This window comes from Mirounga leonina, unplaced genomic scaffold (assembly GCF_011800145.1).
Source record: "Mirounga leonina isolate KUSES-001 unplaced genomic scaffold, KU_Mleo_1.0 Mir_448, whole genome shotgun sequence".
Classification (NCBI taxonomy): domain Eukaryota; kingdom Metazoa; phylum Chordata; class Mammalia; order Carnivora; family Phocidae; genus Mirounga; species Mirounga leonina.
Genome location: NW_023270758.1, coordinates 2,989,634 through 3,014,921, shown reverse-complemented (window position 1 = coordinate 3,014,921; position 25,288 = coordinate 2,989,634). Strand labels below are relative to the sequence as shown.

The following is a 25,288-nucleotide window of genomic DNA, read 5'->3' as shown; positions in this document are numbered from 1 at the left end:
GGGGGAGTGGGAGAGGGAGAAGCAGGCTTCCCGCGGAGCAGGGAGCCTGATGTGGGGGCTCGATGTGGGGGCTCGATCCCAGGACCCTGGGATCATGACCTGAGCGGAAGGCAGACGCTTAACGAATGAGCCACCCAGGCGCCCCAAGATATCATCTCTTAATAGATACTCCTGATTGCCTTGTACGCCCAGTGAACTCATTCTTCAAGGCTTGTTTCCAATGTCGCCCCCTTTGGAGGCCTTCCTTGACACTCCCAGACAACTATACCACTCTCCTGTGTTCTAAAAGCTATTTGTATATACTTCTACTATAGCTCTCCTATTTACCTAAGACTCTCTCCTCACAAGACAGTGAATTCTATGAAGGCAGAAATCACATTCTAGGCATCTTCAAGTATTTTCTGACTGTTAATTCAATGCTGGGTACCAAACAAACATTTGTTTAATAAGTAACTGAATATGGAGGAGAATTTAAATTCTAAAATGATCCTCAGTCTATGAAAGTTTTATTGCATTATCCTGTGAGAGAGTCTCCTACCTTGTTAGGAATGAGAGCTAAGTTATACAGACTGCTAAGAGTTGCCTCTTGGGAGGTGGGCTTTCAAAAGGCCTCCATTCTCTGTATTACATAGTTCTAGGTTCCAATTTTTAGTAACAATAAGTTTCAAAATTATAAAAAAATTTATAAAAATATTGAAAAAGTCTAGTTTACTTATACATTTCAAGGGATATGGCTATGATGCACAATGAGGAACATCTGTATGGCATCCCACATTCCTGATGGTGAGGTGTGCTAGGGAGTAAAAACTTACTGCATGGGACATGAGTGATTTCCAGTAACTATCAACGATGGCAAATTTCCTGCCTTCTTCTGGCATCTGGGCTATGATGTCCTCTGAACTGAAGATCGGTTCCAGGTACAGCCAGGTGGCTTGGCATTTCAACCAGGCATCCAAAATTTCCTGCACACGAACCAGCTTTTCTTCCCACTTCTGTGAATTTAGCATTTCATATCTGAGTCATTAATCTGCCACTCTGCAACACAAGCCCACTGACTGAACAAATTGGATGGATTCATTCATTTATTTGCTCATTCACTTGTTTAGCAAATTCTTATTCAGTATTTGCCCTTATGTTCTGGTCATTGTTCTAGGCAACGTGGATTCAGCAATGAAAGTAACCAACAAGAGTCCTTGCCCTCATGTAGTTCTTTTTCTAGTGGAATAATAATAATAATAGGCGCCACAATGCTTACCCTGTGACAAGTGACGGTCTGAGTGCTTTATATATGTGAAACCAATTAATCCAACGTATTTATGAGGGAGATATTTTTATAAATCTCATTGTACAGATGCAGAAATGGACATACAACAGTTCAAGTAACTTGTCCAAGGTCACACAAGGGGTGAAGCCAGAATCTGAACCCAGGCAGTCTGGCTCCAGAGTCTGTGCCCTTAGCCATTTCTATAAACAATGAGCAGAGGAGGCCAAAACCATACCCTTGTGTAGTTTACATTCTAGATTACTCTAGCCCATAAAATACTTTCCAAATGTATTTTTATTCAGAGCATTAAAATCATCTCATCTTCTCTTTTGGCAGACTGTTGCAAAGGCTCAGCGTGCCATATGCTTACTTGGATGGTTATTGCTTTCAGTCTTGTGTTATTTATTTTTCCAATCAGGAAAAACTGAGCTTCTTTGTTAACTGAACTTAAAAACCTTCTCCCTCCTCCAACAAACCCAAAGCTAATGAGACATCACAAACCTTCAACCTCATTCCTCTTACCCGGCATTCTGCTTCTATTGGTTTGATGAATGGGGAGCCACACATGGTCTGGGTCTTTATCACGTGATCATCAAGTAACAGCTGAATGTCATCAACTGCGCACAAGATGCTTGTATCCTGCAAAGAAAGATTTCCTGAGCTGTCAAAACCACAAGACCCCCCACTTTTCATGCTGATCTCCAAAAGCCCCACAGCTCAGATATCCACCCAAGTGGGGCAGAAATCTGTCTCACAGAGGATGGAATTTCTATTTTCTTCCTTCAAAGTGTTCCTTTTTTTTTTTTTTTTAAGATTTTATTTATGAGAGAGAGAGCACACAAGCAGAGGGAGGGGTAGAAGGAGAGGGAGAAGCAGGCTCCCCACTGAGTAGGGGGCCCAACGTGAGGCTGGATCCCAGGACCCCAGGATCACGGACCTGAGGCAGATGCTTAACTGACTGAGCCACCCAGACACCCTTCCCTGAAAGTTTTCTTAAAGACATTTATTCTCGACCTCCTTTGCAGAAATCAAATACGGTCCCAGCCCATACCTGCAACTAGTATCTGTTGGGGATGGGGTGGGGGAGGGGGAGCATGTTCTATTCCTTTCTCTATGTTCCTACTTCCTTGTCCACTTGCTTTGCTGGCAAGCTGATCCTCAGGTAGGATCAACTGCTAATCTGACTGGCCCTTGACCTGTGGTTCCTAAACTGTGTGCTGAGGGGCTCCTGGGCACTGCAGCAAACTCAGCAGTTTCATTCAAAAAGGAAATACAAATGTTTTTTTCTTTCAATTTATATGTATTCTTAAAAAACAGTTGTTGATAGGATACAAATACTTACTAAAGTTGTTTGAACCTAATTACTTCATAAACAAAGCTGTTAGGAATTTCTTTTGGCCCAGGGAGGGGAACTATGAAAAAAGTACTAAGACACAAAAGGCACCACAAACAGAAAAAAGTTTGGGAACCTCTGCCTATACTCTAAGGGGGCCATTTTTTACTAGTCGTTCAGGTTACTGTGCCTTGAAGGTCAGAGCTCCTATGAATGGCACTCTTTCTCCTGGGCCACCTTGGTGAGCAAGCTGAGAAGGGTCTGGCCTTTCTGGCTCTGTTTTCACTTCCTTGAAGCCTACATCTGGATGGTTAAATTGGGGCTAGGATATATTCTCTCATCTACCTTCTACCAGTAGCTCTGCACTGGAAGGTGTGTCTAGTTCTTAATAAAATGATACTGTGACTCCCTCCCACTGTCAATCCTTGTCTATTAGCTGCATCACTCAAAAACTCTCAAGATGGGCCAGGTGCAACTGAGCTGTTCCCAGGTTCCCCAGCTCAACCCCTCACCCCAGCCCAACAGCCTCCAGCAGTATCTAATCCCATCAGGCAGTGTGGCACCAAGCTGCTGGTACCCTCGGTTGCCTGGTCTTGCTGAGAGAGGCCCCAGTTCTTTTCCCTTCCATTGGCTCAGCTCCAGTTCTTATCCACATGAAATCAAGGCATCGCGACCATTCAAAGTAAAGCAGTGGAGAAGTCACAAAAAGGTAACATGCAGCCTGGGGGACAGGGAGATTCTCAATCTGCACTGCACGTTAGAAAAAACAGGGGTGCCTGAAAAAAATATATATATGTATTTTGTTTTGAGATGCTTTAAGCATTGTTTACCCAGGTATGCTTCTTCTTCTTCTTTTTTAATAAAGATTTTATTTATTTATTTCACAGAGAGAGACACAGCAAGAGAGGGAACACAAGCAGGGGGAGTGGGAGAGGGAGAAACAGGCTTCCCGCCGAGCAGGGAGCCCGATGTGGGGCTCCATCCCAGGACCCTGGGACCATGACCTGAGCGGAAGGCAGATGCTTAATGACTGAGCCACCTAGGCGCCCCTACCCAGGTATGCTTCTGAAGGACAGGGGTGGGGAAGCCCTCCCTGGGGTGTGCTAGTTCAGCAGTCTTGTTCAGTTCCTTTTCACTGAGAAAGCTTGTTGCTCTGAATCAAAAGGCCTTTCTCATTTAAAAAATGCACCCTTCCTGTGGGGCCTGGAAGAAAGAATAACTGGCACATGAAGGCAGATGGGTGGACACAATCTAATGCACAGCATAGTGATTATAGACAACAAGGCCGCATTAAAAACTCAAAAGTTGCTAAGAGACTGATCCTAATTGTTCCCACCACAAAAAAGAAATGATAATTATGTGACATCACAGTGCTAGCTAACACTAGGGTGGTGATCATATTGTAATACATAAATGTATCAAATCAACACTTGTGCACGTTAAATGTGTACAATGTTGCATGTCAATTATATCTCAATAAAAATAAATTACAAAAAAAAAAAGATGTTAGGGATCCTTCCTTCCTGAGCTCTGTTGCATATCTGAATGACTCCACTCTGTAAGCTACTACATAATAAACGGGCTGCTCTCAGGGGGCTGGGCAGTGGGACTGACACTCACAGTGTCCCTGTACTTCACGAAGTTGAATGTCATGTTAACCCAATCTGACTTCATTTTCTCCAAGTTTTTCTCCAGAGAGTATTCCTTACTGGCGGCTGCACCAATGGGCTCCAGTCTAAAGAGAACACAGCAACAGCAATGTCAACGGGAGGAGGGCAATGAAAACACAGCAAAGGAGGAATTTCGGTTCACCCTGAAGACAAATTCAAAAGGCCCTTAATTTTACTAAAATGTTTACTATCCAACTCTAAGATGTGCCAGCTAGCTCCAATGTTTCGCAAGGTTTCTTATCCTCTGTGCTAGCAGCCTGTGGGCTGTTTTGGGCTGAATTGTTTTTTCCCCCAAAATCATGTTTTGATGTCCTAAACTCCAGTATCCTAGAATGTGAGATTCCCTCTTTGAGATAGGGTCTTTAATGAGGTGGTTCAGTTACTGAGGAACATATAGAGTTGTTGATCACTATATTGTACACCTGAAACTAATATAACACTGTTAACTATACTGGAATTAAAATTTTATTATTTTTAAGATTTTTTATTTAAATTCAATTACAACATACAGTACATCATTAGCTTCAGATGGAGTGTTCAATAACTTATCAGTTGCATATAACACCCAGTGCTCATCACACTGGAATTAAAATTTTACAAAAGAGGTAGTTTAGTTAAAATGAGGTCATTAGGGTGGGTCCTAATCCAATATGACTGGTGTCCTTATAAGAAAAGGAGATTAAGACGGACACATGCAGAGGGAAAACCATGTGAGGATACAGGGAGAAGGTAGCCTTCTGCAAGCGAAAAAGAGAGACCTCAGAAGAAACCAATTCTGCCAATGCCTTGATCTTGAACTTCCAGCCTCGAGAACTAGGAGAAAATATTTCTGTTGTTTAAGCCACCCAGTCATTATAGCAGCCCTAGCAAGCTAATACAGGGTGGATAATTAATTCTTTGTTGGGAGAGGGGGGCTGTCCTGTACATTGTAGGATCTTCAGTAGCATCCCTGGGCTCTACTCACGAGATGCCAGTAGCAGACTCCCCATGTTCCCACCTCTTGTCAGTTGTGGCAACCAAAAGTGTCTCCAAATATTGTCAAATGTCTCCTAGTGGGGGTGGGGATGTCCCCAGCTGTGGGGTTCAAACTCACAACCCCAAGATCAAGTCACATGCTCTACCAACTGAACCAGCCAGGTACCCCCATCCCTACCTTTTTAAAAACCACTGCTATTTTTCCTGATATGCTGGGTCCACATCTATAGCCCCTCTGTTCCATAGAAAGGGGAAAGACAAGTTCCTTTCTTTTTGTTTCCACAAGGAGAGATGGGTCCTAAACTCAGGTGTGGCCTGGAATTGGGAAGAACCCGGAAGCCAAGTTCTTGGAAGGAGAAGGAGGGATTATTCTCTCTGCCTCAGCACTTGTCTTTCATTGCAAGCCCAACTGCAGAAGAGACAATCTGGTCTTTACAGGAAACCGAAGCCCAGATGAAGCAAGTGATGTGCCCAGAGCCACACTTGCAGCTGGGGAGTGCTGGTACCAGGTCTAGACACCAGTTCCTCTGGCTTTTAATCCAATGTTTCTTCCTCCCCCACAATGTGCCTTTTCCTCTCTCCTTGTCAGAAGGAGCAAGAGAATTATTCACATGTAGTCAGCCAAATAGGGCCAACTAAACAGAGCTGAGAACTCTCATACAGCCTCATTCAGAGCAGTGGATGAGGCACATTCCCAAGAATGACTAATCAAGACCTCCGCAGCAGGGTCATCATCCTAAACGTGGCCTTCTTGGGAGATGACCACAATGAGTGTGCATGTAGGAAATAATTAATAGAGGCAGGTGCCAACCCAGGTGGGTGTGACACAAGGAGGCTAGCTGTGTGGCCGTGACCAAGTCACTTGACAGGCTTTCAGCCCCCATCTGCATACATCAGGGGTTGCTGGTATAATTAAGTGAAATGTTTGCAACATGCTTTGTGACTTATAATTATGCAAATAATTGCACAGGGGAAGGACTAATGAGTTTGGGAGTCCTTGAGGGCCGTCAAGAGTTGACCTTACCCAAATGTGCTAAAGCAGCTCATGAACTGTGTGCCACGTGATAAAGCCGCATTAACTATGGGATGGTGGGGCACAGGTGGACGTCACATCTCACTCACAGGTAGTGGCCGAGAACTTCGATGTTAACTCAGTTCAGGTTACATGCCTTATGTCACAATCCCCACCATAACTCTAATCAGCCAGCTACTATTCTTCTTCCCATTTTACAGATAAGGAGACTGAGACACACAGAGGTAAACAACTTAGCCAAGGTGTCACCACATTTGGGTTTGTCACAGTTGAGCCCACTGGCATGGGAAGTGGCAGAGCTGCTGTGTGTTTGCTTGGTTTCGGTCTCCTTAGATTGGTTTATTCTTTAGGCAGTACAGGGTAATGGTTAAGGCTCTGGAGTCAGCCAAGTCTGGGCTCAGGTCTTGGTTCTTTCGGTTACTACTGTGACCTCTGGCTAGTTACCTAATCATTCAAATCAACTTATTTCCTCATCTGTAAAACAGGAATAATAATAGTAGCTACAGTATTAGGTTATAGTGATGGAGAAGTTGGTTAATGTTTATTAAATGCCTGGTGCAGGATAAATGTTCAATAGTTGGTATCTCTTAGAAATATCTTAAAGGGGAAAAATGTGGCCTTTTAATGAAATAACTTACACCTGGTAGAAAGGCTCATGTCTCCAGGCCGCTCCTCAAAGAGAGCCTGTAATGGTGGTATTGGGGGCCTGGGAGCACCTTAGATTAGACCCATTATCCCCACAAGAATAGAGAAGGGATTCCAAACTCTGTCATGCATCAGAATCACCTGGAGCAGTGCTGCCCATTTGAAATAAATACCTCACTTTAAAGTTTCCAGGCACCATATTTTTAAAAAGTAAAAAAGAAATGGGAAATTACTTTTAATAATTTAACAATTTAACACAGTGTATCCAAAATATTACCATTTCAACATGTTACCAATATTAAAACTTATTAGATTTTTTTTTAAAGATTTTATTTATTTATTCATGAGAGAGAGATTGAGAGAGAGGCAGAGGGAGAAGCAGGCTCCCAAGAAGCAGGGAGCCCGATGCGGGACTCGATCCCAGGACCCTGGGATCATGACCTGAGCCGAAGGCAGACGCTTAACCATCTGAGCCACCCAAGCGCCCTGTTTTTTTTTTTTTTCCCCTTAATAAGCCTTTGAAATCCAGCCCCTGTTTATACTTCCAGCATCTCTAGCTCAGAATAGTTTCATTTCAAGGGCTCAGTAATATGTGGTTGGTGGCTCCTGTACTGGAAGTGCTGACCTGAAAAACTGGTTAAAACACAGACTTCAGGGTCTATGCCCAGAATTTATGATTTAGCAGACTGGGGTGGGGCCTGGGAACATGCATTTCTAACAAGTTCCCAGGTGACGCCGATGCAGCTGGTGTGGGGCCACACCCAGAGAAGCATGTGTGTTGAGTTAGACCTGAACCCAGCTGTCTAACAGGGATTCTGGTCCAGGAAATACAGCATCTCCCATCCTCAGCCCTGAAGGAGGTGTGGACAAACCATCAGAGTCCTCAGAATATCTGGTCCTAAAAACAATTCTAATAGCACCGATTCCTGCACACAGACTCCAGGGGCATTTGGAGAAAAGGAGAAAGCAAGTGAAGAATTCTCTCACTTGACCCTGTTTCTCGGACTCCTAAGGGCTCAAAGAGCCACTCCTGTTTACTGTTGTTTGTTTAAAAGGGGAAACTGAAGCCCAGAAAGGTGGAATGGTTTTACCTGAAGTCACTGAGACCTGGGCTTGGAGCTCAGTTTCCAAGAACTTTTTTTTTTTTTAATTTCCCTTCGAAATAAAATCTTCGATTCAATTTTCTAGTCACAATCTGTCATCTACTCAGCAACTGAAAGTGAGTTTCACCAATAGCTAGTCACTTGAGGGGGAGGTTACTAAAAACACTTAAGTCACCCTGAACCAGAAGGAGAAAAACAGCCTGATAGGAGGCCAGTCATATCCTGTGGGAAGTCAGATACTCTGACTGAAAAGCTTCCTCAAGCAGGGAAGAGGAGTCTTACTTGTCAATGAATTTGCTGAACCCGTATTCCAGCATATTTGAGAGGCAAGTTGTTTCTGTGGGTTTTATTTCAGAGCCGACAATCTCACTGATCTGCAGAAAAGAGAGGAAAACAAATGCATATTGTCCAAGGTAGTAGCACCGGCCAGTAGATTTTCCATGGTGTTTGAAATGTTCTACTCTGCACCGTCCCTTACAGTAGCCGCCGTCACATTTGGCCATTGAACCCTGGAAATGTGGCCAGTGTGACGGAAGAACTGATTTTTTTTTTTCAGTTCTTTTCTTTTTTTTTTTATTCTTATGTTAATCCCCATACATTACATCATTAGTTTTAGATGAAGTGTTCCATGATTCATTGTTTGTGCATAACACCCAGTGCTCCATGCAGAATGTGCCCTCCTCAATACCCACCACCAGGCTAACCCATCCTCCCACCCCCCTCCCCTCTAGAACCCTGTTTGTTTTTCAGAGTCCATCGCCTCTCATGGAAAGAACTGATTTTTAATTTTTATTTTGTTTTACTTAAATTCAAATAGATGTGTAAATAGGTAGTGGCTATTGAATTGGATGGTGCAGGTCTAAAAATGTGGGAGGCAGCCTAGGGCCCACATTGCATTCTATCTGGTTTACTGGGGATCACTGCCCACCACCACTTGCCTAGTGCCAACTTGTGAGCACCCTGTCGGGTGGAACCGGATCTGGTTTGTTTTTGTGCTCCTAGAGCCTAGTGCAAAGTCTGGTCTATGACAGAAGCTGCAGTAAGTGTTTGCTGAGTAAAAGGAGAGAGTCATGAGTACATGGGATAGGCAGACCCCCCAATTCTGCAATCTGAGGATGCTGGGAAGGGAGGAACCCTCTGCCCAAATATCTTCCTTTCCACCCCAGCATGCTAAATTGGTGGAATGGTTAGCACTCATTGTGCCCATGCCTTTGGTGTAAATACTACCCCAAGCTTGTTTTTTTAAGTGAAAATAACCCTGAAGGAGGTCTCACGTGAAGTCTCTGATGGATTTGAACACTTCTCTCAAGGACTGAGAGATCTGGGGAGGATGAGGGTTCCATGCGCTCAAGAGGAGTAGGAAGACCTGAAGGAGAATGAGGCTCTAGGAGAAACCTCACCTACTGCCCCATTTTGTCTCTGTCCAGCCCCAGGAGGACTACGGGATGTCTGAGCAAGAAGGAATATGAGAGCTGGGGCCTGTTCTATCTTATTTAACCATGTGTCCCTAGGAGTGGCATTTAATAGGCATCAGTAACTATTATGGAATGAAAGCAGGGCCTGAGGACACCTGGAGGACCCCTAAGATAATGGAAATCATAGAATTAATTAACATTTATTGAGGGCCACTATGAAGTAGGCAGTGTTTTAAGAACTTTATGCACTTATTTCATCCCCCCAATATGATGTGGAAGATACTAATGTATTATTATTCCTGTTTTACATATAAGGAAACTGAGACAAAGAAAATAAGCATCTTGTCCAAGACCATTCGGCTAATAAATGGCAGAATTGGGACTTGGACCCAGTTCTGCCTAAAAAGATCTTCTCCATCATATCTAGTGGGTCTCTCAGGTCTTCTATGTATAGTTGTGAGGGTTATATACTGCATAACTCTAAAAAATACATTTCACACTGTAGTTCACAAAAACTGCATTCCCCAGAGTTGTGGAGTGTACAACCTGCACAACTGTTCCTGGTGACCCTGGACTTTGATTTATTCTCTAATACCTGAAAGTACACCTTAGAACACATACTCTCTCTAGGATTAAATGACATAACTATGCAAAGGACTTGGCATAGTACTTGGCCCATAGGAAAGACTCAGAGATTGGTAGTTTTGTGTTTTTTTAATTGCTTTTGTTAATTACAGAGACTAACAAAGCATCTGGTTTTCTAATTCAAAGAGAATGAGAGAGAGAGAGAATTGGTTGCTCTGTCCAATATGGAGCCGCTAGCTTCTTGTGGCTATTGAGTACTTGAAATGTGACTAGCCCAAACTGAGATGTGCTCTAAGTGTGAAAGCATACCACATTTCAAGAACTTAGTATGAAAAATGTGAGAGATCACATTAACATTTTTACATTGATTACCTATTGAATAACAATATTTTGAATATGTTTGGTTAAATAAAATATATTCATAAAATTTATTTCTCCTGTTTGTGCTTTTTTTTTAATATGGCTACAAGAAACTTCAAAATTGGACATATGGCTTGTATTATTTTCTTTGGGCAGCACTGTCCTAGAGGGCCAGCTTTGGTACACATCAGTGTGGTTTCCTCTTAAGGTCAAATGTCACCCTGTTCCATCTTGTTTTAAACCACAGTAGCAACCTTTTTGCTGCTGTCTGTGCCCCAAACTGAGCGACTAGCCCTTCCTGCTTAAGTTCTGGGAAATGGTCAAAAACCACAGCACAGCTGCCCCACACCCTATGTCCCCGGAAGATCCATCCTGTAGCCTTAAGAGCTAGAGGTGGTTTAACCTTCAGAGTCCCCTGCCAGAGCCAGAATCTGTGCAAATGGATTTCCTGAGTTAGGCATCAGGGCAGAGAATGGCTTCCCCAGGCCAGTAGCTATCACTGGGGTGGCCTGTGGTTTGACCTACAGTGCAGGCAGGAAGTGGCTCTGAGTGGGGGCAGCCCTGTGTGTATCTGGTGACCTCTCTCCTTTCTGAGCTCACTTTTAACTGTTCAGGCCACTGGGTTTCCACTTTAGGGGCTCATTACTCAGGAGCCACCATGCTGGGGCTAGAGTCCACTCTTATCTACGGCATACTATCCCCTTTAACCTGATATTTCTTGTCGCGTTTCCCCCAAACAGATCTAGATTCCAATTCCCTCTCTCACCACTTACTAGCCACATGACAATTTACTTACTCTCTCTAAGCCTCAGTTTTCTTATAAACTGTGAAATGGAGACAATGATAGTCCCTGCTTCAAAGGGTTGCTGGGAGGATAAAATGAGGGAATCCACACAAAGTCTACAACACAATACCTAGTTCATAGTTGGTATTCAATATGTTCGAGCTATTACTGCTATTGCTCTTTTAATTCTAAGGAGTTTTTCCAATCTGTCCATCTGAGTGATCTGTAAATGAGAATTATGAATGTCTAGGAATCGTTGGGATTTTTAAAGTGCCCACATGTGAGAAGAGTGTCATCACAGGGGAAGCATCAGGTAGAGAAGACCGCCTTCTGAGTCTCCTGGGAGGGTTGTTTAAATGTGCCACTGACCAGGGCAATTTCTTTAAGTGTCATCTCATGGAGACACCTAGCACTACCAAAGGCCACTTGCCTATCCAACCTCCCCAGCCCTCCAAATGGGTCAAAGCTCTAGTAAGGCTAGGTCCATGGGGAGAGGGACCCTATGAGCACCTGTAAGTGGGGGCAGCTGTCGCAGTGCAGACCCCTCTGCTGGGGCAGTACAAGACCAGAAGTCTACTCAGGTGACCTCTCCCCTGCCCTCCTTTACATCCTTTGCTTAGGTGTTGAGCTTCAAGGCTTTCTGGGAAATTAAAAGCAGTTCCTTTTTACAGAAAACTCCAGAATCTCTCACGTATCAAGATCTCTGTATTCCCAGAGAGATCAAAATGCTCCTAGCTCAGACTTCATTCTCTGAAAGGTAATGGGTGTGTGCTCTCAGATTGGGTCCTTCCAGAGACTTGTCCTACAGTCTTGTGCATGGTTCCCAGAGAAGAATTCCAGGCCAAATCATAGAGAAAGCTGCCTATGGAGATCCAGTCTCATCTCCACCTCCACACAGAGCAACTCCTTGGTAGAGGACGTTTCAAGGCCATTGCTAGCCCTTGAATATGATGATTATTTTAGAAACACAGTGAGTTTTCTTTTTTCTGCTTAGTGTTCACACCGCACTTATCACCCTCACACTTGGCTGCTTATAAAAGTCCCAACTATTTTTAGGGAGAATATTTATTATTCTCATTTATAGACTCAAAGGGCTGAAAGAAGAGTGAAATGTTATTTCTGAACATAGCCTGTTGGACAATGAGGCTCTACAGTAGAGTCAGCGCAAGCAGAAACCATCTGGCATTGTCAGGAAGCCCCTGAAAAAGGTGTGGCTTTCTCTTTTGTCTGTCCTAGGTTAAGGGACAAATCAAGGTCCCTCCCACTGTAATTCAATGCCCTTATCACCCTTTAGGACCCTGAGCAGGCATTTGCTTAGGTAGGCAGACAAGGAGAGACTCTGTGGCCGCTGGCTGGAGCAATACTCAACCATCAGCAATGGGGTCCCCCAAAAAAGGGTCAGCCTGTTCATGTGAAGAGGCAGGCATTTCAGCCCCTATTCTGCCTGTTCCCTCCCCCCTCCCATTACTGCCTGTTTAGCCTCAAGTAGATTCTCCCTTTCAGAAAGGAGAACCTTGACCCAGTATTGGTTCCTGCCTTCCAAAGGGCTACCAGAACCAGGTAGAGATTGTGTATGGATTGGGCTGGGTAGGGGTGGACGGTGACAGGGACCTGTTGCCAGTGCCGGTCCTTCATTCCTGGGTTGCAGGAGATGCTGAGGATGGGGATGTGCTGCTTGAATTTTTCAATCTTGACTTTCACATTCTCTGCTAACCGCCTGGGTGCAGGTACATCAGGTAGGGTCTTGGTCAATTTATATATCGTTCTCCACATATTCCCTATTTCCTCGGAGATCTCCTCAGCATTCAGCAAAAAGAGGGGTCCTGAAATAGAAAACATGGGATGAGGGAAGGGTCAGACCCACCAAGTGGATGTTAGTCATGTGCACTTTTAAGTCCCTGAAATTAGAATGGTGCCTATGGTATGGATATTGGAACAGGCACGGGATTTGGAGTTGGGTCTGGATCTGAATGCTCCCCTTAGCCAATGAAACCCTGGGGGTGTTTTCCTGAACTTTTCTAAGCCTCAACTGTGTTACCTATGATACAGGGGTAATAATGGGCACCCTGGCAGGTGATCGTGAACATTAAGTGAGCTAAGGGGCAAACACAGTATCTGGCATGTAATGCAAGTGCAGTTAGGGAACCGACTGTTAGCGGTGGTTGTAGATGCTATTATAGAAGCAGTAAAGGTGTTCCACAAATGCTGTGAAATATTGACAGTTGGGGGATGGGGGGGTTCTTCGTACAGCTCTGGCAATTTTTATGTAAGTTTGAAATTATCTTAAGATTTTTTTTTTTAAAAAACAAAGAATGACCCCTCATTTTAAAAAAGGACTCCAAAATATTAATTTCCTTCTCCTCCTTTTCTTCATAGGGATCTTCTAGCATTTGGGTTTCACATTCAGTCAAAATCCTTCCATGCTGCTTCTTTCTTCCCCTTGGACATTTCAAATCAGTATGAACTCTTGCATCAGGATGTTGCAAATTTACTCAGAAACATTTTTCTTTCATGGCTACCGAGACTAAATAAAGCCTTGTTAATTTCACATGCTTCATCAGCCTGACATTTCTGAGGTAAGTAATCAAAAATTAAAACTTTTTGAAAAGAAAAAGAAATGTACATAGTGTCCAGGCAATATATAAAAACACATACATCATGTCCAATTCGGGTTTTCATGGGAATGCAAGGCTGGTTTAATATTTGAAAAATCAAACAATGTAATAAACTATATATATATATTTTTTTTATTTAAAGATTTTTATTTATTTGAGAGAGAGAGACAGAATGAGAGACAGAGAGAGCATGAGAGGGGGGAGGGTCAGAGGGAGAAGCAGGCTCCCCACTGAGCAGGGAGCCCGATGTGGGACTCGATCCTGGGACTCCAGGATCATGACCTGAGCCGAAGGCAGACGCTTAACCAACTGAGCCACCCAGGTGCCCCTGTAATAACCTATATTAACAGTCTAAAAAAAGAAAATCACATGATAATATCAATTGATGCGGAAAAAGCATCTGACACAACTCAGTATCCATTCATGATAAAAACCTCTAAACCAACTAGGAATAGAAAGGAGCTTACTAAGTTTGATAAAGGGCGTCTATGAAAAGCCTATACTACCACTATACTCTTGTATACTGGAAATATGCACAGCTCTTTACACATCGATCATACCACAATAAAGTGGTTTTAAAAAACCAAACCAAAACAAAACAAATCCCTAATAGTTAATGGTGAAAGATGGAATACTTTTTCCCTAAGATGAGGAACAAGGCAAAGATTTCACTCTTTTAACTCCTAATCAACATCACAAAGTCCTAGACAGTATGATGAGGCATGAGAAAGAAATAGGAGGCACACAGATTGGAAAAGAAGAAATAAAATGTCTTAATTTTCCAAATGTCATGACTGTTTATATAGATGATCCAAGAAATCTAAAGAATAGCAATAGCTGGGGCGCCTGGGTAGCTCAGTCAGTTGAGCGTCGGACTCTTGATTTGGCTCAGGTCATGACCTTGGGGTCATGGGACTAAGCCCCGCATTGGGCTCTGCTCTCAGTAGGGAGTCTGCTTGAGGATTCTCTCTCTCCATCTCTCTGTCTGCCCCTCCCCCTGCTCAAATGTGTGTGTGCTTTCTATCTAAAATAAACAATTAAAAAAAATAAATAACAGCAATAACAAATCTTTGCAAGAGAGCAAAAACACTGTAACAAAAATGAAAAGACATCTGATGGGTCTATTAGTAGACTGGACACAGGTGAGGAAAGAATCTTTGAGCTTGAGGATATATCATTAGAAACTTCCAAAATTAAAAAGAAAAAAAGATGGGGAAAAAATGGAACAGAGGCTAAGAACTGTGGGATAACTACAAGATATATAACATACAAGAAATGGTAATACCAGAAGGAGAATAAAGAGAAAAGAACAGAGAAAATATTTGAAGCAATGACTGGGAATTTCCCCCCAAATTAATGTCAGATACCAAGCCACAGATCCAGGACAAATGCCAAAAACTACACCTAAACATATTATATTCAAACAGTAGAAAATCAAAGTTAAAGAAAAAACTTGAAAAAAGCCAGGGCGGGGGGAAACCACTATACTTTTAGAGGAGCAAAGATAAGCATTACATTCCCCTTCTCCTCAGAAACCACACAAACAAGAAGAGAGTGGAATGAAATTATTGAGAGAAAAAACCCCACCAACATTAAAATTCTCTATCCTGAGAAATTATCGTTCTAAAGTGAAGGAGCAACAAATACTTTCTCAGACAAACAAACTGAGGGAATTTGTTGCCAGTAGACCTACCTTGCAAGAAATGTTAAAAGAAGTTCTTGAAAGAAGGAAAAGTATTTGTCAGAAACTCAGACTTATGTAAAGAAATGAAGAGCATTAGAGAAGGAATAAGTGAAGGTAAAATAAATACTTTTATTTTTCTTATTCTTAGCTGATCTAACAGTAACAGTTTGTTCAAAATAACAGTAACAACAATATATTTGATGATTACAGTTTATACAGATGAAATGAATAACAGAAATGACACAACAGATGGAAGAGAGAAATTAGGGATACTTTACTATTACAAGACATTTTTGAAATAAAGTTATATATATTAAATATAGCCCAGCAATCTACTCCTGGGCATTTACCCCAGAGGAATGAAAACTTAATGTCAACATGAAAATTCATGCATGAATGTTTACAACAGCTGTATTCATAACAGCCTAAAACTGGAAACAGCCCAAATATCCACTAATGGGTAAATGGGTAAACAAATTGGTATATCCATGCAATGGAATACTACCCAGCATGAAAGGGAAGGAAGGACCAATGGTTATAACCAATAACTTGGATGAATCTCAAAGTAGTCTGCTGTGTGAAACAAGCACTCTCAAAAGGTTACACACTGTATCATTCCATTTATATAACAATCTCAAAAAGAGGAAACTATTTAACAATGAATAGCTCAACAATGCCAGGTCCTCTGGCTGGGGGTAGAGTGTGACTACAGAGCGGGCAGTACAAGAAATTTTATTGAACTGATGAAATTTCTGCTTTCTTTTTTTTTTTTTTTAAAGATTTTATTTATTTATTTGACAGAGACAGAGACAGAGACAGCGAGAGCAGGAACACAAGCAGGGGGAGTGGGAGAGGGAGAAGCAGGCCTCCCGCCGAGCCGGGAGCCCGATGTGGGACTCGATCCCAGGACCCCAGGATCATGACCTGAGCCGAAGGCAGTCGCTCAACCAACTGAGCCACCCAGGCGCCCAAATTTCTGCTTTCTGACTGTGGTGAATCTATATATGTGTTAACATTTATAGAACTATATGCCAAAAATGTCCTTTTTGCTGTGTATGAATTTAAAATTAAAAAATTAAATGCAAAAAATTTTTAATACAAGATCTCTAATAAAAAGACTTCGTAAGCTATAAATATTTCCCTAACACCATAAAAATTTTGTATCTCAAACCAACAAAAAGCATCATGTTTAAGGTGACACTCTGCAAGAGCCCTCATTAAAATCACGAGTAAGTCAAGGGTGCCCATTATTACCACTGTTTATTTTGGAAGTGCTAGTCAACACAGGACAGTGAGTAAAAAAAGGGGTATACAAATAAATAAATAAGGTAAAATATAATTGTATAGATATGACTGATTACTTGGAAAAATTAAGAGCACCAGTGAAAATGAAAATTTTTTAAATGAAAAAGAAAATACCAATTTAAATATTAAATCAGCAAATAAAGATAAAAATAATTTGGCAAAAACAGTTTTCAAAGCTATTATTCTCAGGTTCGTTAAGGGTGTGAAGAATGGGCACTCTTAAATACTGCTAGAAGGGTAATAAATTAAAACATAACTTTTCTGGAAGACAGTTAACAACAAGTTTTTAAAATCCTAATCATTTTCGGGGCACCTGGGTGGCTCAGTCAGTTAAGCGTCTGCCTTTGGCTCAGGTCATGATCCCAGGGTCATGGGATCGAGCCCCGCATCGGGCTCCCTGCTCAGCGGGAGGCCTGCTTCTCCCTCTCCCACTCCCCCTGCTTGTGTTCCCTCTCTCGCTGTGTCTCTCTCTGTCAAATAAATAAAATCTTTAAAAAATAAAAATAAAAAATAAATAAAATCCTAATAATTTCCATCACATGATCCTTGATCTAGCCATTTCACTTTTGGGAATTTATCCTAAGAAAATGATCAGAATTGCATCCATTAAACTGGTAACAAAGATGTTCACCACAGGTGTGCTTATAACACCGAAGTGCCTGAAGCAAACTGCAGGCTCAGCTCTAAGGGTCTCAGAGTTTGTCCTCTGCTTGTATACACTCTCCCCAGGTGACATCATTCATGGCTTTTAATTGTAATCTACACTCAATTATTCCCCAATATAAGTTGCCCCCCAAACATATAACTTAACTGCAGGCTGATATACTCAGCTGCTAATTAATATTCCCATTTGGGTGTTTGCAGACACCTTGAACTTGGTATATTCAAGCTGATGGGTCTTTTTCCCCCCATAAATCTGTCACTTCTCTTGTTCAGTGATGGCAATATCCACCAAATTGCCTGGGCCAATAATCTGGATGTCACCCTAGGTTCTTCCCTCTCCCTCCCTGACCCCTGCCCCATATCAGATCATCATTAAGTCCTGTTGACTTTACCCCCTCCAATTCTCTCTAGTCTCCAGGATCTAGAGAAGAGGAGTAATTTACAGATGTCTGTGGCACTCTGGCCTTTCTTGAAGTAGCACAGGGGTGGAAAGGCCATCTTATTTTCCCCACCCCCTCTGCCTCTCTGCAATCTATGGCTCTGGGTGGCTGCCTCTTCTATTATACCCTGGCAACAGGTCTGGCTCTTCAAACCCCACTTTCCATCATTATCACATCAGGAAAATTTGACTGTGTGGCTGCGTTAATCCAGAGTATAAGAATATGATTTAAAGGGCGCCTGGGTGGCTCAGTTGGTTGAGCGACTGCCTTCGGCTCAGGTCATGATCCTGGAGTCCCGAGTCTGCTTCTCCCTCTGACCCTCCCCCCTCTCATGTGCTCTGTCTCTCTCTCATTCACTCTCGCAAATAAATAAATAAAATCTTAAAAAAAAAAAAGAATATGATTTAAAAAAACAAATGTAGCTTAAATCTGAAGTCCAATCCTGTTCTAGAACTGGCTGGGTTGTGTCCCCTGGTAGTGGACCCACTACCCCATCAGCCACCATGTCCCAGCAGACTGAGCCTGGAGCGTACCGTTCATCCACTCCTCTGACTTGATGCTGAACTCGTATGTCGTCAGCCACAGCTGCTCGTAAGGCACTTTGTTGGTCATCAAGGCTTGCAGGAGAGGGAAGGTACTCTTCTCCTTTTCCAACAGTTCCTCCTCCTTATTGATCAACTGCAGGGCAAAAGGGAATGCTGTTTATTGGGCAGCTGGTTTTCTGAACCCTAAAGGCCACTGTGGCAAATCCCTCAGTGCTTTGAAAACCAAGTTGAGGAAGATGTAAATTCATCTGGAGAGCGAGAGAGGAAAACAAGACATGGACTCAAGTAAGAAAGTCCCTCTGGGTTACCTCTGAGGGCTGTGACAGCTAAGATCTAGCTGGATGAAACTCTAGGATAATTTGCTACTTGCTCCATCATCTTTGATCCTATTCTACCATATCCATATCCCCATATTCACAATTTTCGTATGTACTTCAGATGTTTACATGATGCCCCCCCTTCTTAGGCTGACTTGCCTCAAAGATAAGAACTTTAATGGTAAAGAACTTACTAGTTGACCTTCAGGGCAATTTACTTAGCTTTTCCAAGCCTTAGTTCTCTTATTTTAGATAGAGATAAATGGGGACAGTAACAGTACCCACCCCAAAGGTTTGTTATGGGTATTAAGGGATATATCGCATAAGAAGCCCTTTGTACATTGTTGAGCACATAATAAATACTCAATGTATGTGAGCAAATATTTTCCTGTAATTTCTTTTTTGTGTACTCAATGACTAACAAAAAAGCTGGTATAATGTAGGGTTGTAAGAAAAGGTAGTTGAAAGCGCCAATGAAAGAACTGGTCAATTCACCAATCAATACTATCCACCTGACAGGTGATGTTAGGAAAACCCAAAATCAAGAAGCAGAACCAACAGGGCAGGACAGTCATTAAGTCTCCAACCCCAGGCCCCAAGACCCCAAACCTCAAATTCCATCAGTGCTTGATCTAGGTTCTTTGAAAGCTCATTAAGCTTTTCAACATTGTTCTTCATTTCTTCTGTGCTCATCACTTCACGTTTCCTAAACCCTTCCAGTTCCTTGTTGTAGCCTTCAAGTTGCGTCTCAAATTCTGAGCACCTAAAAGCAAAGGACAGCCCAATCACATTTGGACTTTCCACTTTTGACATCCAAAATATCAGCAATTTCTCACCCATATTCAAGCCTGGGGAGAATCTGATTTTCTGGTGCATGAGATTAATATATATATATATTAGGTTAGATGAACAGGAGCACTCTCCACAGTAGAGTTCAGCTGAGGAGGGGCTCCAGGAATAACCCGAAGCGCTGGGCTCAGCCCTCTCTTTGGTGAACACTCAAACCTCACGTCCATCATTTTACATTAATCTGAAAAATACATATATATATATGTATTACTTAAAATCCTACCTCCCAGAGATGTCTGGTGTGACCCTATTGACGGTTAAGCATTTCCAGATGTTTACCTGTATGGGTAAATATATATGTGTGCATATATATGAAATCTATATAATACCTATTCTATACACACATATAAAATGTATGTATATATATGTATTATTCAGTCATCCATTAGATATTTATTATTAAGGGCTTGATACATTCCAAGGACTGCTCTAGGCATCAGGGAAACATTTGTGATATACACTATTAAGCTCCCTATGTTCATGGAGCTTGTATTTTAGTTTGGGGAGACCTAGATAAGAAACACATGGATTGGGGCACCTGGGTGGCTCAGTCAGTTAAGCGTCTGCCTTCGGCTCAGGTCATGATCCCAGGGTCCTGGGATCGAGCCCTGCGTCGGGCTCCCTGCTCTGCGGGGAGTCTGCTTCTCCCTCTCCCACTCCCCCTGCTTGTGTTCCCTCTCTCGCTGTGTCTCTCTCTGTCAAATAAATAAATAAAATCTTTAAAAAAAAACAAACAAACACATGGATTGATGGGTGGGTAGGTGGGTGAATAGATGGGTGGATAAATTCATACATAGATAAAGATAAAATGATATATTCCTGATAGGCATAAATGTTCTGAAGAAAATAAAACAGGGCAGAGTGCCTAGAGGATGTAAGTAGAGGGCTACTTTAGCTAGAATGACCAGGAGTGACCTTTTAGCAACAAAGCAAGTCGCACAGTCACTTCTCCCTTTTTCTAACAGGGTAGACTATATAGTGTTAAGTTACAATTGCTTAGCACATTATAGTTTCTAAAGTACTTTCATCTCCATAATATATACATATGTATATATGTCATACAATAGTACAGTCATTAGTAAATAGTAGGCACTCAGGTTGAATAAATGAGTTGTATTTGTGGAACTACCTGGAGTCTAAGGGAGGATAATTTAGGGATTTAAAAATGGTGGATTGGTCAGAATTCCGGCATGAAATGGAATTCACTCCAATGTTCAAAGAGAGAGGCTTTGATGAAGGGACTACCTACACAGGTAAGATAGGGTAGCCTCAGAAGGAAGCCACTAGGACCCCTAGGGTCAAGAAAACACTGGGAACTGAAACCATGGAGAAGCAAGAACTGTCATCCAGGAGGGATGAAGCTACTACCAGAGTGCCAGGGCCAAACAGGGAGGGAGAGGAGAAAAGGTGATCCCTGTCCAAACTCCTCAGGGCTCTCCACTGGGGGAGCCCTACCTGGATCCAACAGACAAGGGAGTCAGAGGCTGAGGACTGTGGGTGTCAGTGGACCAGGCACTGAGTGGACAGAGGAGGAAGAAGGTGGAAGAAGGAATTGGGGAGTGGGGGGGTCAGGCGGCAGCAAATGGAGAATTATTAGTGCCAAAGCCGAAAATTAATGTGGGCTGGTAAAATAGGTCAAGTTTCTAAGAGAGAGAATGTGGCTGCTCTCACAGAAGACGAATGAATAAATGAACACTGCTCATTCCCCCTCACACACCGTTCTCAGGATTAATGTAAAAATGATGGACATGAGGTTTGAGTGTTCACCAAAGAGAGGGCTGAGCCCAGGGCTTCGGGTTATTCCTGGAGCCCCTCCTCGGCTGAACTCTGCTGTGGAGAGTGCAGAAACCAGTGGGTGCCATCAGGCTGAGTCACCCCTCCCAGAAGAGATGGCCACTGCTCTTCTCTTCTCATTATAAATGACAGTTCCCATTTTCCCCAGAGCCACCCCTCACTCTGAACTTTAACAGCACTTACTGCCTCTAAGTAGTCTTACAGCGCTGTTCCAAAAGTATGCTTGCAAGGTCGTGGTTTAGAAGTGAAGCACTTTTTTCTCCCCAAAGAAGTCACTGTCCAAAGGATGAAGGAAATGGACAGCTTCTGAATGCCTACCATGTGCTGGGTACCGCTCAGGCACAATCTCAGGTCATCTCATTTCATCCTTCTGCACAATGATACCTCTCATGAAATGAGATGACCTGAGATGGGCTCTGTTATCCCATTTTCCGTATGAGGACACTGAGGCTCAAAAAGATGAAGAAACTTGCTCCTGTTCATCTAACCTACAAATCAGTTCCATGGTGGAGGCTGTTCATAAGGGGACATGGGGTAGATGGGAACGCTGTACTTTCTCAATTTTGCTGTGAATTTAAAACTGTTCCAAGAAATAAAGTCTATTAATTTAAAAATATCAGTAGCACCCATTTGGCTAAAAGTTCGGGGTAGAGAGAGGAGAAGGCTGCTGGAAGAAAAAAAACTGTGTGCATACAATTGTGTATACACCCCCCCCAACCCCCCACTTTTGTTGTTGTTATTGTTTTTTTCTGGATGGCAGACCTAGGCCATATTTTGAAGGTAACGAATAAATAGCTTTTTCCTTCAGCCCAAACTCCCATTCTGTGTAGAAATCCCTGCTTTTATCTACTCTTTTCCTTTCTTGTGAGTATTTGCAGGGATTATAGGAACTAAAGTTGGGCAGGGGGGAGTTTCACATGTGAAGGGGAGAGTAACTGGAACAACTCTACAGTTCATCAACCAAGTGTTACAAGCTGGGCTGGCCGTGCATGCATGTATGTCTTTACCATCCACGTGGTACTTGGCCCACTTTGCTTGACACTGATTTTTCAGTAGGTATTTTCTCTGCTACTGGATTAAAATCTTTATTTAGTAGCCAAACACACTTACATGTCTAGAATATAGCACAGCACATAGTAAAAATTCGTAATAAATACTGGTTGAATTGACAAATAATGGATGAATAAATGATATAGCCACATTAGCACTGAACAAGACCAGCTGCCAAACAGGCAATTTCTCAGCCTCCTACCACGCCTCTATTATCCCTGTCTTGCTATCTCCTTGGTCTCCAGTGTGAGGCTGATGATTTTGCTATTATTATTGCGAGGCCATTATTCCATGCCACTATTTTTGTCTTTTTCTCTCTGCACCGCCAAATTCCAATTGTTCAAAGCAGGGAGGGAAGGCATTGGCAGGGTCACTATAGTGAAGCAGGCTTAAAGAGAACATCCCTCAGTGGGAAACAAAAAGAAATTCCTTTTCCACCATTTGTCTTCAGCCTTCGCCCACGCCTTGCTGTGGGGGGCTCTGAGCAGAACCAGGAACCTGCAGCGTGTTATCAAACTGGGCATCATTTCTGAAACAACCTCACACTCTCCCAGTACCTTTTAATGAGGTCCATCTCGGCCTGATCCCTCTTGTTAAGGAGGAAGTTTCGGCTGTTTTCAAAGATATCTTCAATCTGGTCTGGCCAGAGGAGCACAGTGCTGTTCAACTTGATATCCTCGTCTGCAAAACACATATAGTTTGCTCCAGGACACTGCTCAACATAGGTCAGCATGCAGGGCATTAATTTAGCAGAATAAGAGGTCAACAGAAGTGGGTGAGGGGGTGGCAATGAATGGATGGGCCCATGATGGATGAATGATAGCCAACATTTACTGAGCACTTACTAAGTGCCAGGCTAGAAGGGCAACAGTATTATCCTTGTTTTTACAGATGGAAAACAAAATTTAGCCAAGTAGTCAAGGTCACACCGCTAGAAGGCAGCAGAGACAATTTCAGACCCAGGTCTAACCAACTCCAAAGCCGATGTTCTAACCACTATACTTCACTGCTTTCCCAGGCTGGGTCTGAGTAGAGTAGAAACCTGGGCTCAAGTTCCGGTTCTCCTCTTTAAACTGTCACCTCATCTGAGTCCCAGTCTCCCTTTTGGTTAAATGTCAGTAATAAAGTCAGTGCCAGATGCCCCACCCAGCCTAAGGCTCTGGGCAGCTGAAATGTCCTAGGCTCCCTCTGTACCCTTGGGAACTTAGGAAGCAGAGGTCCACTGTGTGTTCACAAGGTCAAGGGCACAGCTCATGAATGTGCAGGTGGATGGTTAGGGTACTGTTTTCCACTCCCAGTCCCCATCTCTCCCTCCCATCACCCTTCCTCCCAAACAGCATGAACACCAGGTAATTCACAGGTATTTTGAGATGGAAGGATCTGAAAACTTGACTTGTGGATAGTGTATCAGTTTTTCCTTCAGAACCTGGTCCCTACAAAACTCTACCTTGGCCCAATAAGCCTTGAAGGGGCTCTGGCCATTTCTTTCCTTTTAAGATATGCAGGAGCTTGAAGGAAAGTGCCCTGGTCTCTCCTCAAAGGCAGGACTGTATTAAGATTATAGATGGATGAAATCTATCCATTTATAAAAGGACTCTGCATTTGGAAGTGACTTTTTCAGAAACACCAGCCACAAGATACCAAGAAAGGCATCTAAGAACTTACCAAATCCCTAGATATTTCTTCTTTTTGTCTAACGATAAGATCACCTTGGTTTGATTAGAATTCCTGTGGGTAAGGGCGTGGAATTAGTGTCTCTAACATATGGGGACGCTCTCCCAGTATTGATATTTAAGTGGTAGGACTGCTAACTCTCCTTCCCAACTCCTTATCTCTAAAAGTATAAATATACATATACATTCACATATAAATCTATAGGGCATGGACTTACGGGGCAAGTCTGCATAGTCCATCAGAAACTCTAACCGTTCAATTGCATCTCTAAGTTGCCTCCTGAGTTTGAACACTGTGACATCACTGGATTTCTTTAAGAATTCAATGAGGAATACCAGCTCCTCAGTGTTGGCAGGAATCTCACTGACTTTATCTGCGATGGTGTTGTACTGATTACAAATGCTACAGAGAGAGAAACAGCTACTATCACCATTATTATCTAAAATCACTTTCTTATAAGATCTATTATGCTAAAGAGGTATCTTTCTTATTTGGAGACTAGGAAAATGGTTTCCAACTTTTCTCTACCTGCAAATCCGTGATGGGTGATATTTACATGCACACCATTCTTCAAGAAAAGAAAAACAGTAATAAAGGAAATAATATCTCATGGGTTTACTATGTGCCATGCCCCATTCTAATCACTGGATACATATTAGCTCATTTAATGTACCATGGGTAGAATCCAGATTTAGACCAAAACAACACAAATACCACCACCACCACCAATAGTGACTCCTTGAATTTTATATTGAAGTAGAGCACTAAATTAATTGGTAATCACTACTCTTCACAGTACGTCAGCAAATTTATCCTCATGTGCTGGAGGTAGTTCCTGGATGGCAAAGAGAAACTGACATTCAACCACTGGGACCACTAAATCTAACTGCCTACTTCTCAAACACGAGACTAGGAGAAAGGATGCTACTCTAAGGATAATTTGAATATGCTCTAACTTATGCAAAAACCAATGATGAGGGACGCCTGGGTGGCTCAGTTGCTTAAGTGTCTGCCTTCAACTCGGGTCATGATCCCAGGGTCCCCATCGAGCAGGGAGTCTGCTTCTCCCTCTCCTCTGCTGCTCCCCCTCCCTGCCTGTGCTCTTTCTCTCACACTCTGTCATTCTCAAATAAATAAAATCTTAAAAAATATATATATAATTGTCATCAGTATTTTAATTATAAT

General features: G+C 42.6%; 1 protein-coding gene across 1 annotated transcript in view; it reads right to left on the bottom strand.

Annotated features, from left to right (window-relative positions):
* DNAH3 (dynein axonemal heavy chain 3) overlaps positions 1-25,288 on the bottom strand; it is a 167,115-nt gene that overhangs the window by 110,490 nt on the left and 31,337 nt on the right. The window contains exons 14-22 of the mRNA XM_034988127.1: positions 24,321-24,505; positions 22,987-23,110; positions 19,346-19,499; positions 18,408-18,552; positions 12,779-12,990; positions 8,306-8,397; positions 4,218-4,332; positions 1,787-1,903; positions 813-992 (exon numbers count right to left, since the gene is read on the bottom strand). Coding sequence (XP_034844018.1) covers positions 813-992; positions 1,787-1,903; positions 4,218-4,332; positions 8,306-8,397; positions 12,779-12,990; positions 18,408-18,552; positions 19,346-19,499; positions 22,987-23,110; positions 24,321-24,505 — 1,324 coding nt within the window. The remainder of the gene's footprint in view (positions 1-812; positions 993-1,786; positions 1,904-4,217; positions 4,333-8,305; positions 8,398-12,778; positions 12,991-18,407; positions 18,553-19,345; positions 19,500-22,986; positions 23,111-24,320; positions 24,506-25,288) is intronic.